This window comes from Lupinus angustifolius, chromosome LG06 (assembly GCF_001865875.1).
Source record: "Lupinus angustifolius cultivar Tanjil chromosome LG06, LupAngTanjil_v1.0, whole genome shotgun sequence".
Taxonomy (NCBI): domain Eukaryota; kingdom Viridiplantae; phylum Streptophyta; class Magnoliopsida; order Fabales; family Fabaceae; genus Lupinus; species Lupinus angustifolius.
This window is the reverse complement of record NC_032014.1, coordinates 3,494,823-3,512,398: the sequence shown is the minus strand read 5'-3', so window position 1 is coordinate 3,512,398 and position 17,576 is coordinate 3,494,823. Positions and strand designations below refer to the sequence as shown.

The 17,576-nt window shown below is 33.3% G+C and overlaps 2 protein-coding genes and 2 long non-coding RNA genes across 9 annotated transcripts in view; 2 read left to right on the top strand and 2 right to left on the bottom strand.

The window, feature by feature from the left end:
* On the top strand, positions 943–10,760 carry LOC109349015. Of its 5 annotated transcripts, none has more exons than XR_002107898.1 (10): positions 943–1,000; positions 1,151–1,224; positions 1,809–2,138; positions 3,018–3,101; positions 3,908–3,988; positions 4,708–4,821; positions 8,784–8,878; positions 9,658–9,782; positions 9,913–10,013; positions 10,295–10,760. It is a non-coding gene; the product is annotated as an uncharacterized LOC109349015 (long non-coding RNA). The 5 variants fall into 5 exon arrangements; XR_002107895.1 differs by having other exon boundaries at positions 1,151–1,234; XR_002107897.1 differs by lacking the exon at positions 3,018–3,101 and having other exon boundaries at positions 1,151–1,234.
* Positions 6,662–8,070, top strand: LOC109349019. Its single transcript, XR_002107905.1, has 3 exons — positions 6,662–6,722; positions 7,502–7,626; positions 7,757–8,070. It is a non-coding gene; the product is annotated as an uncharacterized LOC109349019 (long non-coding RNA).
* LOC109350391 overlaps positions 10,762–17,576 on the bottom strand; it is a gene marked incomplete at its 3' end in the record, with an annotated part of 131,580 nt that continues 124,765 nt past the window's right edge. The window contains exons 9-10 of the mRNA XM_019591632.1: positions 11,007–11,104; positions 10,762–10,851 (exon numbers count right to left, since the gene is read on the bottom strand). Coding sequence (XP_019447177.1) covers positions 10,762–10,851; positions 11,007–11,104 — 188 coding nt within the window. The remainder of the gene's footprint in view (positions 10,852–11,006; positions 11,105–17,576) is intronic.
* Positions 12,497–14,881, bottom strand: LOC109348999. Of its 2 annotated transcripts, XM_019589640.1 has the most exons (4): positions 14,800–14,876; positions 14,344–14,425; positions 13,975–14,249; positions 12,497–13,282 (listed from the first exon to the last, which is right to left on the bottom strand). In XM_019589640.1, the coding sequence occupies exons 3-4, from the start codon at positions 14,229–14,231 to the stop codon at positions 12,667–12,669; spliced, it is 873 nt and encodes a 290-aa protein (XP_019445185.1). In that variant the 5' UTR covers positions 14,232–14,249; positions 14,344–14,425; positions 14,800–14,876; the 3' UTR covers positions 12,497–12,666. The 2 variants fall into 2 exon arrangements, with proteins under 2 accessions (XP_019445185.1, XP_019445186.1); XM_019589641.1 differs by lacking the exon at positions 14,344–14,425 and having other exon boundaries at positions 14,800–14,881.

Genomic DNA, 17,576 nt, shown 5'->3' with positions numbered 1-17,576 from the left:
GGTCTGATTTTAAATTTGAATTGGGACATTCATTTATCTGTTGTGATTTTAAATTTAAATATGGTTGTATGGGAAAAAATAGGGAATCCAAATTCTGTTCTAGCTCAAGAAGAACATACAGTGTTAGCATTAAATACTAGTTATTTGTATCACATTATGAATTCCATGCAGATGGTAGTATATGGAATTAGAAGGTTCTATAATATTGTATAGTAATGATATGATCTACTATTTTTAATGTGCTGTCAAATTAGTTTCTGTGTCATTTTTGTATATCAGGGACTCTGAGGAACAGTTCTTCTTAACTGGAAACTCTTATTATTTTCTACGAAGGGGCAGGAGTTTCAAGGATACCCAGTTATCTTAAAGGCTTTGAGTGATAGGATATGATCAGAAAGGCTTTGAGTGATAGCATATGATCTCATGGACACTGTAAACTTTCTAAATGTATTTACTTGGTGTCCAGTAAGTTAGTAGTAATTATAGATGTTAAGTTATCAAAGTTCCTCTATATGATGTTTTGTAATTCACATTAGAGAATAGACCAATCTTAGAATAATTGATGTCTTTAATTTGTTTTTTAATTATGCTCTGATTGAAAATCAAAACTAATAAGTGGTTGGAGACATGAGTTTCTGAAGAACTGATTGTTTCCTTCTGTATATAAGGTGCTTATTCTCTGTAATGGTACTTTTCAATCTTCTTCATTTTACTCTGAAAATAAGTTATGGTCTGCAGCACTAGTGCACGACTGAATATTTTTGTGTGAAAGGAAGTTTAGGTAAGCTGGGTCTATGCAAGAATGTTGTTTACCTGATCTCACAGATAAGATGCTTGTGGAAACAATAATTTTCTTGGTGTATGCAGAGAAATGCGATGCTTTCCCCAAAATTCTCGCCTCTGGATGTAAGCGATTTTCTTTCTAGGATTTCTTCAATAAGAAAATTCTCGCCTCTGGATGTAAGCGATTTTCTTTCTAGGATTTCTTCAATAAGGGGAGGTATGAGCTATTAACACACTCACAATTAATAGTAGATTTCTTCTTAGTAATAGATGCATTTACCCAAATTTGAAACACCTTAACGTTTTCATCTCTTTGCTTGTGAAAATAAATACGCTGCTTTCAATGCAATTGTGGTATGTAATTCAGATGTTATGCTTTGGGGGGACTATGATGTGCCTAAATGCAACAGCTATATGGATTGACCCTCGGTGAATCTAAATGTAAATTGCAGTAAGCATTCTTTTTTCATTGTACTACATAAAGCTTGAATGTTTGAGCCGGCAAAATGCAATTGTTTCATAATGTAGTAATTAGAATTACATGCTTTTAAGACTTATATGATCCCTAAATGCAGTATGAGTTCTTTGTAAATGATATAAAAAGTGGATGGAGTGTTGGTATATGTTGTGCCTTGATGATCCTAACTGCAAATGTCAAATGATATATTGATTCTTTAAGCATAATGTAAATCTAGGATAGTCGTGGTTAACCTTAACGTGTTGTCAAATAATGTGACTTTCTTTATTTGTAATGTAAATTTTGGATTGTGGTTTTTTGGCCTTTATAACCTAAAGGCAATGGCAGCATGAATCTCTTCATAATCTAAATTCTGGATGGTTTGAGCCTAGCTGTCCTTAAATGCCAATATAATATAAAAATGTTTATTTATGATGTAAAATAAGCATGTTATTTTTAGCATATATTACCTTAAAAGCATTTGTAATATGATATCTTGTTTCAGAATGATTGGAGGTGTGAACTCTTTATGACCTAGATGCGACTGAGGTGTGAACTCTTGTTTCAGAATGAGTGGATGCCACTAGTGTAGGCAATATCAGCTATGGAGGAAGGAGATTCTTGGGGTCAGACTGGGACAAAAGAGAAAGAATGTGCTTCTGGGAGAGGAACATGTCTGGCTTTGAAGCATAAAGGATTAAGCCTGCTGAGATGGCAGTATCTGAAACGATGGTGAAAAGAAAGAACATATTACTGCTTTTCACCAAGCATCTTTTTGAATACCTGGGAAGTTGGCATTTGTTTATTCTTTTGCCTATGGATTAAACTGACAGTTGTTATATAAGGAACCGATTGTTTTGGGAGTCTCTTGCACTGTGGGCTGCCCTTTAATATAAAGGTATAATTGCAAGTACTTTATCAATGGTTTTCCAGTGGATAGTAAATTTAATTGTTAAGTATGGCATTTGCCTAACATGAATGGCTTGATAAACCTTGCTCAGGTTTCATAGCCTCACGTAATCAATTAGGTGGTTTTTCCAATCACATTATAGAAGGTAGACTTAGCTATGCATTAAAAGCTTAGCTCTTCAATGAAGTTAATATAATTGGTTTAGCAGTTAACACCCGTCTTTTCTATATGGTTGATCATTTACGCGACCCTTAATCTTTCCTGGATTTTCTATTGCAAACATTATTTGTGTCGTATGCTTAATTATCTGATAATTTGTATATTTAGGGACCAACTAATCTTGTCCGTCATACTACCTGCCTGCAGTGTGAGCATGAGTGGTGGCAAAATATTGCATAGTTGTTACAGGGTGTCTTGTGAACATTTTAATTTGTGTAACGTTGACTTCAAACGAACTTATATGGTTGCATAAGGGGTGATGGGGATGCTCCCATGGTCTTTATATAGTTCGCATCTGCATATTATCTTTTTTCAGTAACATTGAATTTGAAATTGTTATATTGTAATATAGATCCTTTTTGTCGAAGAGATCTTAAGCATAGACTTAAGAACATCAATAGATTTCTTTTTTGCTTATCCTTAAAAGGAACATAGGAAATTCTGGAGCTTTGTTCCTCTTGTCATTATTTCTTCTCTTCTGATTTTGTTTTTAACCTGTGCAATTGATTCATCTATTCTTCCTCCTCCATCGGTTGATCCTATTAATCATTTATAAAAATGCTCTTTAGGATCTTCTTTATCATTCATAAGAATGTTAACTGTTTTAAGTTGTTTCTTTTGATGAACTTTTCACCATCTTTATTTCAGTCAGGTAACGGTCTCTCCACTTGTGAAGAGTAAAGTTATGTACATCTACCATCCCCAAACCCTACTGGTGGGAGCCTTGGGCAGGTTTTTACTCTCTTTGTACTCAATGGCTACAACATATTTGAGAAATTCTGGTTGCAATATGGAATTTGTAATTTAAACCCATTTTTAATAACCTTAGGTTATTGTGGTCAAAGCCATCTGTTGTCATTTGAAAAGTAACTAATCTTTCGAACAACTTAAAGTATCCTCAATTTCAGAAGAAATTTTTTGTTTTCAAATGATTGTGCTAATGGAATAGTTACAAGCCGTGTCCAGTTCCCTTCTGCTTGCAATTTCGTACTACCCTGGGACAAGCTAGCATGACTAGCCTCTAAAGATCAAGAAAATTAGAAGCACCACATCTTATATCTGCAGGGGTTTGGTACCTTTAAGGGAAGTGGCAAATGTCCTGTAATTAAATAAATAAAATATATGATAATAATTGTATGGCTGCTATCTTTATCAGATTTTTGGGTTAAGAATTATTTTTTGAATTATGATTCGAAGAGAATGGCCCTTTTGGTAGCTGAGTTAATTAGAATGACCTGTTTTCTTTGATTGCATGGTCCAGAAAGTGTGTTGTTAGAGTCACTGATACATTATAGGCTCGTTTGTGTCATGTTTGTTGAGAACTTTTAGGTGGCAGAGAAGGATTGATGTATTTGGACTAGGCTTCACTGATTCTGTACATACCTATCGATATTTTCCCTTCTTTCCTCACCAAATAAATCCATTTTAGCAAGCATATAAGTAGATTAGCACCTTTTGTTCCACTTTCAAGTCATCTGTGAGGATTACTGTCTTTTTTGTAATAATGCTTTACTATTGCATGTGATTGCTCTCTGCAGGTGCTAAGTAATCCGGAAAAGACTCCCCTTCACACTTTCATTTGCAACTATGATTTGAGTGACATGCCAGCTGGTACCAAAGTAAGTTTTGTCAGTCTGGATAAATCTGACTCAATTGATCTGGGCATTTTGCTTCTTAATGGCATGATTATTTTGATACGGCTGACTTTCGCTCTAAATGTTGGCTGGCCATATATGAAAGAAGTAAATTAAAAGACTAGAATCCAGTACATGATTTACTTGTAAATTGATTATTACATTCATGAGATGATGAGATCAAACAACCATAAGCAGGGCAGCCCAGTGCATGAAGATCCTACCTAGTGGGGTCAAGGGAGTGTTGATCTTCAAGCTTCTCTCCAGAATCAATGGATTCTAGGTTGAGTAGAGCTGTTTCTTTATTGCTAAGAATTTAGGAAGATTACAAAAGTAGAATTGTTAGAATACAATGGATCCCACGATTCTCTTCTCTGGTTCCACATCCAGAAACTTCCCAACTAATTTTCCATCCCTTTATTGAATTTTCTAACTAACTAAGGGTATTATTGACAAAACTACTTTTCTTTTGCCTCTTTTATATACATTTGTAATACATGGCCTTGGCCTACCCTTATCAAGGGTAGATATTTTATTTTTTTGAAAAGTGGTTTTAAGTAAAAGTTATATATTTTTTTAAAACAAAAACGACCATACAATTGCCAGGTTTCAATTTGGTTTCCCATGTTGGGTTCCTTTTGCTGCTTGGATTTTCAACTGTGTGCTTAATGGTGCTATTTTGTTGTTGTTTCTCAATTTTTAAGTGAGATTGTATCTTGGCAAAAGGAGGAAGCTTAAGAGTGTCGGTGATGAGAGTGAGAATAACAGTGACATAGAAGCAGACCTGCACAAATTGAAGCCCAGTTAAAGTTTCTCAGGTGATGGTGTGTAGACAGAAGTGTGTATCTCTGTGCAGCAATTTTGCTGCTTCCTGCAATCTCCACTTTTGCCATAAAAATATACAGTGATACAGGTAAATTTATAGAACGTCAGAATGATGAGTGTTTATAATGATTGGAACTTATGTGTATGACTATGATCTCTATTTAAAGCAGTAACTTCTCAATACATATTAGCTTATACTGCTCTGATTAATTAAAATTGCATATTCATTAGATTTGATAGAGGAGATTTGTGGTGCTTGTCGTAGATTCTTGACTTAAAAAATCTGATAAAGATAGCAACCATACAATTGTTATCATATTTTTTATTTATTTAATTACAGGACATTTGCCACTTCCCTTAAAGGTATTATACCCCTGCAGATATAAGATGTGGTGTGTTTGAAATGATATCATGCATGCAATATACTTACTTTAAAGTTTCATCTCAAAACTAATTGGCTAATAGAGATGTAGTTGAACATGTATTTAAACAATTCCCAAGAATGTGAGGTAGTCGATGTGGGACTTCCCAACACTTACCTAGCCTTCTGTACAGCTCTAGGTTGTGTGATTAGGCCTACATGCATATCAGAATTTTATGTGATTCTAACTTTACCATGCAAGACAGTACATGTCCCTGTATGATCCAAATGAGGGCTCATCAATTACAGGGTGGAGAGCGCAACACTAGGAGTCATCTTTACAGCAGGCTGTTCTCCATCCTATATTTGGGAACCCTACTTCTAGTATGGGTGGAAAACCACACCTATGCAAACTGCTATAAGTGTGGTACTCTGCCTTTTAGCCTAAATATACTGGATTTTGTATGATTGCAGAGTCAAAACCAAAGAGGTTTGTGTGATGGTTCTGGATTTTGAAGGGGGGTGGCGTTATGCAAGTTTCTCCGGCACATTGGCAACTCATACTGTGAGTTCAGGCACCAGACGCAACAACTGCAATGTGGTTATCAGTCCTACCCCAAGTCATGCAACAAGTCAGGGTCAATGCATACTGATTAGATGTTACTTGAGAGGTCAAACTAGTCCACAAGTTCATGTAGTTTTTAGGAATTTTTTAACTAATAATCTTCGTAGTCTAAATTGTGAATGAGTTTTTATAGTTTTAAAAAAATAACTTCAAGGATCCAGGTTTCACTTCCTGTTAATGTTAACAACAACAACATTCACCATTCCATTCCCAACCCCTTCGTTCCTCAGGTGCTTATACCTTCTTTCTCTTTCTGCTTCACTGCTTTTTTTTTTCTGTTCTTATTTATATATTTATTTTCTGAATTTGTTTCTGCTTTTTACTTTATGCATTGAAATTATGGGGAAAAATGAGTAGTTTTTGGTTCTACATAGAGTGTGGTATTCGTAGGTCTTTGAGAATGAAAATTACTTTACTTGAATGTGCAAAACTGATAGTTGAAATCCAATTATGAATTATTGGGGTCCCTTTGTTTCGGCTAATTTAAATAAAATATCACTGTTCACATTGTTGACATTTTAATGTTTGTTTAGTTGAACTTTTACTTGAAAAACTTCTAACCGGAAAAATAGCTGAAGTTGACAGTAATGTTTTTTTCTTTTCAAAATCACTTTTTTTTAAGCATAAATAAAGTGGCTTATAATTTCTTCTCTAAAAGGGCATAGTATATATGAAAATGTTTTTTGAAACTATAGGGACATATTTGAAAGCTCTAAAAAGTATAGGGACTTGCATACTAATTTCACTCTTTAGGTATAATATTTGCCATCACTGTTTTTTATCAAATAACATTGTGCCTAGTCAGGTAGCCTCCTTTGTCCTTCGATTGAGAGAAATAAATCTTTGGTCGGCAATTTTGCTGCTTCCTGCAATCTCCACTTTTGCCATAAAAATATACAGTGATACAGGTAAATTTATAGAACGTCAGAATGATGAGTGTTTATAATGATTGGAACTTATGTGTATGACTATGATCTCTATTTAAAGCAGTAACTTCTCAATACATATTTGCTTATACTGCTCTGATTAATTAAAATTGCATATTCATTAGATTTGATAGAGGAGATTTGTGGTGCTTGTCGTAGATTCTTGACTTAAAAAATCTGATAAAGATAGCAACCATACAATTGTTATCATATTTTTTATTTATTTAATTACAGGACATTTGCCACTTCCCTTAAAGGTATTATACCCCTGCAGATATAAGATGTGGTGTGTTTGAAATGATATCATGCATGCAATATACTTACTTTAAAGTTTCATCTCAAAACTAATTGGCTAATAGAGATGTAGTTGAACATGTATTTAAACAATTCCCAAGAATGTGAGGTAGTCGATGTGGGACTTCCCAACACTTACCTAGCCTTCTGTACAGCTCTAGGTTGTGTGATTAGGCCTACATGCATATCAGAATTTTATGTGATTCTAACTTTACCATGCAAGACAGTACATGTCCCTGTATGATCCAAATGAGGGCTCATCAATTACAGGGTGGAGAGCGCAACACTAGGAGTCATCTTTACAGCAGGCTGTTCTCCATCCTATATTTGGGAACCCTACTTCTAGTATGGGTGGAAAACCACACCTATGCAAACTGCTATAAGTGTGAATCTGTTCATTATTTTGTTATTGGACAGGGGAAGTGTCTGTCTATAGCCTAAATATACTGGATTTTGTATGATTGCAGAGTCAAAACCAAAGAGGTTTGTGTGATGGTTCTGGATTTTGAAGGGGGTTCAGGCATTCACTGAAACATTAATTAGCGTTGACTCTGAATCAATGGCTATGAACATCATTTGTCTTACTATTCAGGTCTGCTTTTGTTACAGTTTGACAAGTGTCATTCGGTCATTTTAATTGTGTTTCTAATTATGCAGGCTTATGTTGATTCAGTTCTTGATTTGGCTTCACATTTTATTGCATGTTTCTGGCGTTATGCAAGTTTCTCTGGCACATTGGCAACTCATACTGTGAGTTCAGGCACTAGACGCAACAACTGCAATGTGGTTACCAGTCCTACCCCAAGTCCTGCAACAAGTCAGGGTCAGTACATACTGATTAGATGTTACTTGAGAGGTCAAACTAGTCCACAAGTTCATGTAGTTTTTAGGAATTTTTTAACTAATAATCTTCGTAGTCTAAATTGTGAATGAGTTTTTATAGTTTTAAAAAAATAACTTCAAGGATCCAGGTTTCACTTCCTGTTAATGTTAACAACAACAACATTCACCATTCCATTCCCAACCCCTTCGTTCCTCAGGTGCTTATACCTTCTTTCTCTTTCTGCTTCACTGCTTTTTTTTTTCTGTTCTTATTTATATATTTATTTTCTGAATTTGTTTCTGCTTTTGACTTTATGCATTGAAATTATGAAAACAAATGAGTAGTTTTTGGTTCTACATAGAGTGTGGTATTCGTAGGTCTTTGAGAATGAAAATTACTTTACTTGACTCCATCCCTTTATTGAATTTTCTAACTAACTAAGGGTATTATTGACAAAACTACTTTTCTTTTGCCTCTTTTATATACATTTGTAATACATGGCCTTGGCCTACCCTTATCAAGGGTAGATATTTTATTTTTTTGAAAAGTGGTTTTAAGAGTAATGTTTTTTTCTTTTCAAAATCACTTTTTTTTAAGCATAAATAAAGTGGCTTATAATTTCTTCTCTAAAAGGGCATAGTATATATGAAAATGTTTTTTGAAACTATAGGGACATATTTGAAAGCTCTAAAAAGTATAGGGACTTATATTTTTTTAAAACAAAAACGACCATACAATTGCCAGGTTTCAATTTGGTTTCCCATGTTGGGTTCCTTTTGCTGCTTGGATTTTCAACTGTGTGCTTAATGGTGCTATTTTGTTGTTGTTTCTCAATTTTTAAGTGAGATTGTATCTTGGCAAAAGGAGGAAGCTTAAGAGTGTCGGTGATGAGAGTGAGAAATTGAAGCCCAGTTAAAATTTCTCAGGTGATGGTGTGTAGACAGAAGTGTGTATCTCTGTGCAGCAATTTTGCTGCTTCCTGCAATCTCCACTTTTGCCATAAAAATATACAGTGATACAGGTAAATTTATAGAACGTTAGAATGATGAGTGTTTATAATGATTGGAACTTATGTGTATGACTATGATCTCTATTTAAAACAGTAACTTCTCAATACATATTAGCTTATACTGCTCTGATTAATTAAAATTGCATATTCATTAGATTTGATAGAGGAGATTTGTGGTGCTTGTCGTAGATTCTTGACTTAAAAAATCTGATAAAGATAGCAACCATACAATTGTTATCATATTTTTTATTTATTTAATTACAGGACATTTGCCACTTCCCTTAAAGGTATTATACCCCTGCAGATATAAGATGTGGTGTGTTTGAAATGATATCATGCATGCAATATACTTACTTTAAAGTTTCATCTCAAAACTAATTGGCTAATAGAGATGTAGTTGAACATGTATTTAAACAATTCCCAAGAATGTGAGGTAGTCGATGTGGGACTTCCCAACACTTACCTAGCCTTCTGTACAGCTCTAGGTTGTGTGATTAGGCCTACATGCATATCAGAATTTTATGTGATTCTAACTTTACCATGCAAGACAGTACATGTCCCTGTATGATCCAAATGAGGGCTCATCAATTACAGGGTGGAGAGCGCAACACTAGGAGTCATCTTTACAGCAGGCTGTTCTCCATCCTATATTTGGGAACCCTACTTCTAGTATGGGTGGAAAACCACACCTATGCAAACTGCTATAAGTGTGAATCTGTTCATTATTTTGTTATTGGACAGGGGAAGTGTCTGTCTATAGCCTAAATATACTGGATTTTGTATGATTGCAGAGTCAAAACCAAAGAGGTTTGTGTGATGGTTCTGGATTTTGAAGGGGGTTCAGGCATTCACTGAAACATTAATTAGCGTTGACTCTGAATCAATGGCTATGAACATCATTTGTCTTACTATTCAGGTCTGCTTTTGTTACAGTTTGACAAGTGTCATTCGGTCATTTTAATTGTGTTTCTAATTATGCAGGCTTATGTTGATTCAGTTCTTGATTTGGCTTCACATTTTATTGCATGTTTCTGGCGTTATGCAAGTTTCTCTGGCACATTGGCAACTCATACTGTGAGTTCAGGCACTAGACGCAACAACTGCAATGTGGTTACCAGTCCTACCCCAAGTCCTGCAACAAGTCAGGGTCAGTACATACTGATTAGATGTTACTTGAGAGGTCAAACTAGTCCACAAGTTCATGTAGTTTTTAGGAATTTTTTAACTAATAATCTTCGTAGTCTAAATTGTGAATGAGTTTTTATAGTTTTAAAAAAATAACTTCAAGGATCCAGTTGATTGTTTTTCGAAACTATAGGGACATATTTGAAAGCTCTAAAAAGTATAGGGACTTGCATACTAATTTCACTCTTTAGGTATAATATTTGCCATCACTGTTTTTTATCAAATAACATTGTGCCTAGTCAGGTAGCCTCCTTTGTCCTTCGATTGAGAGAAATAAATCTTTGGTCGTAATCCTCACTACGAGCCTCTGATTAGTATTATTGGAGGAAATTTTCCGTACTACCATTCTGTTCATCCAAAAAATAATAACAATTTAGTTTCATTCTGGTGCTTCTTTATTAATTATCATAGAAAATGATCAACTATCCTACCCTAATTGCTTTCATGCTTTAACAGTTATGCCTATTAACATTAATGCCGGAACATTTCCTAGAACACCAACAAGTAGGCTTATTGGGCATTGTCATTTTCCTTCATAGGTTATGCCATTTTTGCTTCTCTGCTGTTTCTTTAGATGGACAGAACTTCCCTGCAATTCACAGGTTGCAAATAGAATTTCTGATACAAATATACATAAGCCTCAACCTAATATTCCTGCTCCTGGAAAAGTAGAGGATATTGCAAAACCAACTTTTAGCTGTGGTTAAGTCAGAAGTAACATGGATACCAGGTAGCGTTTGGTGCACATATAGTACAGTATGGAACAATATATTTTGTTCCATTCTCTTTGATTCCACGCCCTTTGGTAGAACAAAAATGTTCCACCTTCTTATCATGTTCGTTCTACTTATAAGATATACCAAACATATGGAACAGAACCCATACATTCACACGACACCAAATGCTACAAAAGTATAAAATTTACACTGGAAATTTGCATCATATAGAAAAATACCTTGATATAAAGCTTGCACTTCACTTCATGCACAATCACTATACCTTTCTCTTCTGACTTCTTCACTGATGGACTGCTAGGGCGCTCCAAGTCATTTTCTAAAACCAAATCAAGAAGATTTTAGTCATCATCCTAACCACTCAGAAGTTATAACTCATTGTTGCCATGAATATTGTTAAATGTAACTCCATTAGTACCCTTGAGAACAAAATTGTGGCAATATATAAACATGACAATTGACAAGCAAGACTATTGATGGCTTGCATGATGTTGAGCCATAACATAACGTCACAATTAAAATTGCAACATTATACAAGTAGAGTGACATTAGAAATTCAGCAATCAACATAACATGAACAACCAAAAGAATTAGGCCACTGAAAGTAAAATGTAAGAGAATTAAAATTGAAAGAGGCATGAGTCCCCATTCATCTTATTCCCAAAAGCAGGGCCACTTTCCCCCCTTATAGGCAACACTACCATTTTCTCCAATAAAGAAAGTTGGACAGATGCTTTCCAATTTGCCCTAGACTAGATAAAGTGAAAAATAAACAAGTTAAAGGAGAAGAACAGGTTACTTTCGCTCCAAAATTCACCTATTCCACCAACCTTTAATTATGCCAATCACCAAGAAAAGGTCACTGAAGGTTTTTTTTGTTTAAACAAGAACATGTTTTATTTATGCCTATTACCATGAAAAGGTAGCAACCTTCACTTATAATCAATTAATCATAAATGAACTTGCTCTAAGCAATATCAAGAGAAATTTATTTATGATAAAGGAAATGCTGCAAATCCACTTGATTAAAGCACAAGATTGGTTTATTTGAAATTCAAACTTCAGATTTAGATTATTGATGATTATCATCATATCATTAATTTGAATTTAGATATATAGTTCTTATATTAAGTAATCTAATCTAATCAGTTGTAGAGTAAATCCAATAAATATCACAAGTTTAATTTTATTTATCCAGTAAACATTTATTCCAATTCTAATCTTTAATATATCCTAGTTGTTTACTTATTCTAATTTGAATTTGGTAATGGCAATTGGTAAAGTTTGAGTTTACAAACAGTGCACTCACACAATTTGATAGGTGTTGAATTCTTTTACTGCATAAACTTAATGTGCAAATAGGATTATTCTTTTTTAACATTCAACATTCATTTGATAAATATCTGTTGGATAGATAATAGTTTCAAAATGAAATATATTTACATTACATGGGCACAATATTTGATGAGATCATAAATATTCAACAAAGTTTATACATACAGTAAGACTAAAGTTTGATTATTGTCATACATTTGTTTGTTGGATATTATTTTATTATGTGGCATCCTTACAACATATTTGATTAGGCTGTTATTATGTACAAATTATTCATCAAATGCAAGGCTCAAAACTTGGCACCAACAACCGAACAAAATTCCTTTAACAGTGCATCAAGCACAGAGTAAACAACAATTTGCTTGAAAGAGTAGTACACAAACAAAAACTTGGTACCAATAACAAAAGAACAAAATTCCTTTAACAGAGCATCAAACACTGAGAAAACAATTTGTTTGAAAGAGTAATTCACAGAGAAAACAAAAACTCGGTATAATCTAAAAGGAACTACAACTCAAGTTTAGCCTATTTAGAAAATCTCCCTACTTATAAAAAGAATGGAATTGTCAAATTAGCAACTCGACTTTTATCAAACTCGTTTCTCTGAGCAATTTCCTTTAAACTAGTCCAAGATTTTCTTCGGCGTTTGCTTGATGCGCCCACAGTTTTGTCTCCTACTTTTGCAGACATGCTTGGAGTTTCAGCAGCTTTCTTTGAGGTTGAATTCTTTTTTCTCTTATTTCCTTCTAACAATGTCGGTATGCCTATACTTGATGGAGTTGCCGAGCTATCATCAATATGGGTCGGGCCCTTAGCTACAACTTGGGAAGCAAGCACATCTGTTTCATTGACTTCATCTTTGCTTATAATGCTATTCTCTAACTTTGAAGGTTCGTGCTTGATGGGTTTTGTTGAAGGTTTTGATTTTAAAGATGATTTAGAATTTGATTTATGCTTTGATTTAGGTTTTGGTGGGCATAATCCTTTTACATGTCCCTTAGGGGTCCCTCTCTTCAAATTCTGATGCAAACAGAAATGACACTTGTACACTACATTGTTTTGAGCATTGTTACCAGACAATTTGCACTTATGCTTGACCTTTGATCTATTTTTCTCTATTCGTACAGTTGAATTTAAACCAGGATGGAGCACAGTTTCACATCTGCAGAATAATCAAATAATGATCAGGGCTGATAAACATATTTCATATTCAATTTTATGAAATTTCCTTCCAAGTATCCACTATTTAAAGATAATATAGGAACTAAGTCTGAGTAGATGTCTACCACAATTAAGAACCAAAGCAAGTTATTGTCCGCATTTTAAAAGCAGCTTTAAACATTTTCGAGGTATTAGATCTTCTCTAATTTCTATGTTCATTGATTCAACAGCATACATTAATAACAAGATATCAGCAAATGCTTCGATAATGTATTGCATGGATGATTGGATGCTAATGTTAAAACTGAATCATGTCAATACTCAGTATTTTCCCATTCAATGGGCTACAGTAATCAAACGATCACCATTAACACGTAAACCTTCGTAGTAGTTTGCCTATTTTTTTCTTGGTCTTCCTTTATCTCTTGTGATTGGGTTATCCTCCACCTAATCTACTCTCCTTAATGGGGCTCCTTTACATTTCATCCACGCATGCCGAAACCACCTAACATGAGATTCAACTATTGTTTCTACCAAAAGTGCTACCCCAACTTCATCTCTAACGAATCCATTCCTAATCCACCATGCCTAGTGTCTCCATTGTGAATATAGAACGATATAGAAAACATGATAACTAAATAAAACACTGAAACACAATGATAAGTAACTAAGTAGAAAAGGGTATAAGCAAACCTCTGGCAAGTAATCAAGGAAGGATCATTTGATAATCCGAGGGATTCTCCGAGAGTGGCCAACTGGTTGCCATAGAAGGCACCCAAAGATGGTAAATGAGTATCCTTAGTGGCCCACATTGCTAATTTTTTCAAATGGTTAAACCTCAACATTGACTTGGCATTAGTTGATGGATTTGTGTGTATATTTCCAGTGGCTTCTTCCCTTAGTGATACGGGGGGTCGAAAGATTCCGTGTCCTCCTTTGTTTTGAGACATTGTAATTTCGTCGAGCACCTGCTATGCATACATGTTTAGAATACCAATATGACCCGAAATCAAATAGAGAAATAAAAATAATCAAGAATCAATTTTGAAAAGCTGAAAGTACCTCTCCTCTCAATTAAGTCAATGGGTGAGTATTGAAATTCCAGAGGCTAAAATTTTGGAGAAGCTGTTCATGTGACTCCTCACTGCACAGAGGAATGGTTCGTGATTTCGTACACAAGGACCCGAAATTGAAATTTTGGTTTTTTGGGCCGAAGTTGATTCGTGTGATTTGTTTAGAAAAACAACGCTAAAAGATTGTGTGTGTGGTAGAAAACAAAACCCTAATTTTAGTTTTCTCGGTCCTTTGACAGAAGAATGAAGTGCAAATGAGATAAATAATTTTTCTTGACATTCAAACGCACATTGCGTAAGCATTCTGGAATCAAAAAACACATATAACTGCTTATATCATCCATAGAACTGAGAATCAAACAAGTTTGGTTCCCTAACCATAATTAACAAAGAAAAACAGTAGAATCAAAGAAATTGATCTGTGACGAGTGGAAAACAAACTTACACTGCAAAAACATCACTCCGGAACCAAAAAAACACACATAGCTAGCTGGTTATATGCATCTCTTTCTGTCTCACTTTCTATCTCTCGCGTTCTCTCTCTCGCGATCTCTCTTTCTCGTACTCTCTCTCTCACACACACACACACACGTTCTCTCTTTCTCACACTCTCATATTTCTGAAAGAACTTATGCAAAAACATCCACTGAACTTGTCATTATATAGCAGTTTAAACACCGATACTGTGAATAAAATCTAATTAATGGGCCTCAATGGGCCTTGTTAATACATATTTTATTTTTTTTGCATTCCTTATAGCACTTTTACTCAATTTAATTTCCACTTCTCTCAATTACCAACTTTTAATAATCAACTTAGTAATAATATATATTTATAAAAAATATTTCAATAAAATTAAAATTATTATCTATAATGTATAATTTCAAATTTTAATTATAACATTGAGTCTTGTGAAAATAAAAAACAAAAGAACTCTTAATGAGCTTTAAGTCAGGAGTTATAAATATTATTAAAATGAGGAAGATCCAATAAAATTGGAGTTTTAATTTTTACAAAATAACAAAAAAATAACAAATTTATATTTTTTGAGGTTGAAAAAAAGAACAAAGTCATTTCCTTTACAGAGGTAGGTATTTGATGATCAAACAAAGCAGAGCAGAAAATTTAATTAAAAATTATATTTGATGAAGAAATATAATAGAGAATATAAAGAGAAATATACCTTAGTAAAGAGAAGTTTGAATAGCATTATTGTTGGGTAAAATGAAAGTTTAACTGTAAAAGAAGAAGGAGAATAATTGTAATGGTAAATTGATAATGGTGTATTTCATGTGAGTTGTGCATTTAATAGTAGAATAATAAAAAAAGTAGAAATAGAGTTGGTCATGAAGTGAGTGAATCTAGGGCATTCAATTGAGTGGGTCCTAATCTCGTTTGATCGGTTGAGATTGCAGAGCTCAATAAGGGAAGTGGAGAATTAAGTGGTATAATTAGGTAATTGAATGAATATAGATTTGGATCACTGAATTGATAGACAATCATTCACCAATTCATATAAATCTATAAAATCACATTTTTAAACTATCTAATTCATCTATATCTAATGAATTTCAATCTACTCATTTAATTCATATATCAATTTTATGGATTGGGTTGATGAATATTCAATTTTTTTTAATTTGAACAAAAACATTTTTTTAAGGAAAAAATCATTTTAAAATTTATTATTTAATAAAGCATTTCTAAAAATCACATTTAAAAATATTTTTAAAAAGTGTTTTTTTAAAATCTCAATATTTAAGTTTACATGTGAAAGCTCTTAAAGACAACAATGTGAGTGATATTAAACTTATTGTATTATACAATCATGCATTTTTTCTTGTGCTTAACTGTGACACAAAAATGTTATATCAATCATTATTAAAATATATTGAAAGAATGCTTTGATCAAAAAAATCTTTTTATTAGAAAGAGAGTAATTTATATCAGTGGTATCAAGCGGTAAGCCAGTGAACCGATTTCAACATTGTTACATTAAACCATACTGGTCATATCGGCTGGTTTTATTTGAAATTAATTTTTTAATGAAAATAATTTATTTTTATCAAAATGTTAGGGTATGGATGATCAAACACACAACTATTATATTTTTTATATACTAAAACATGATCTATAATATACATTTTTTAACAAGTAATATAAATAAAAATAGTTATTGTCTTCTTTATTGATTTTTCAACATTAATATTAGTATAAAATAAATGTATATCTAACTTTACCACTATGCAGTTTAATTAACGACCCACTTATTGAATCACCATACCATTGTACCACTATTCTAACCGATTTGATGATCGATATGATACTAATAATATTGGTTTATATTTTGTATGTCGAGTTTGCATAACAAAGTTGTGTCTACTTGTTGCTTAATGTGAAAAACTTGTCTTTATTTTTTGGATGAATTGAATATTCATACAAATGAATATACCCATGGATATCTACTGAATATTATGTATGAATTTGAATTCATCTATTATCAACACTTTCCATTGGATGAATTGTAGATAATCTTGTCATCTCTAGATGTAAGCCTTTTTCACATAAGAAGTGAATCTTTTATTACAATAGAAGCAGAAGTGATATCGATTATTTAAGAAGCAAAGTCGATTTGCTCTATAAAAGGAGGATATCAATGAACTTCTATGAAATGGATTTACGAGATTCAGTCAATTGCTTTGATTGTGGACTATCATTGAGAAATAAAAATCCATGTTATTAAAATATTTCCTGCGATTCCTCCATCTATTAGAGAAAAAATAACGATTCACTTAGTATCAATAGAATCTTATCATTCATTCATAACAAATTGGTGTGGCATATTTAAATCATAACATATGAACACAAGAGTAAAGGGAATGAAGAAATAAGAAATATCATGGGTGCACTCTTTAATTTTGAATGATTCAAACTCTATATCATGTACTTTAACCAATTGAAATAACTGACATGAATACTAGAACATTATTTCTTTTATGTATTTTATGGTTACTTTATATTCTCGCATTATCTTGAAATTTTTGTAAAATCAAATATCGTTAATTACGCATTTGTAGTGAAATATTTTAGCTAATACTCAATGGTTCTCCCAACAATTTTATCCATAATAGTGTTATAAAACTCAACTCGAACCAATCGGTCCGACCAGTTCAACCGAGAATTAGACATCTAATTGGCCCGATCCTATCATCCAACCAGTTT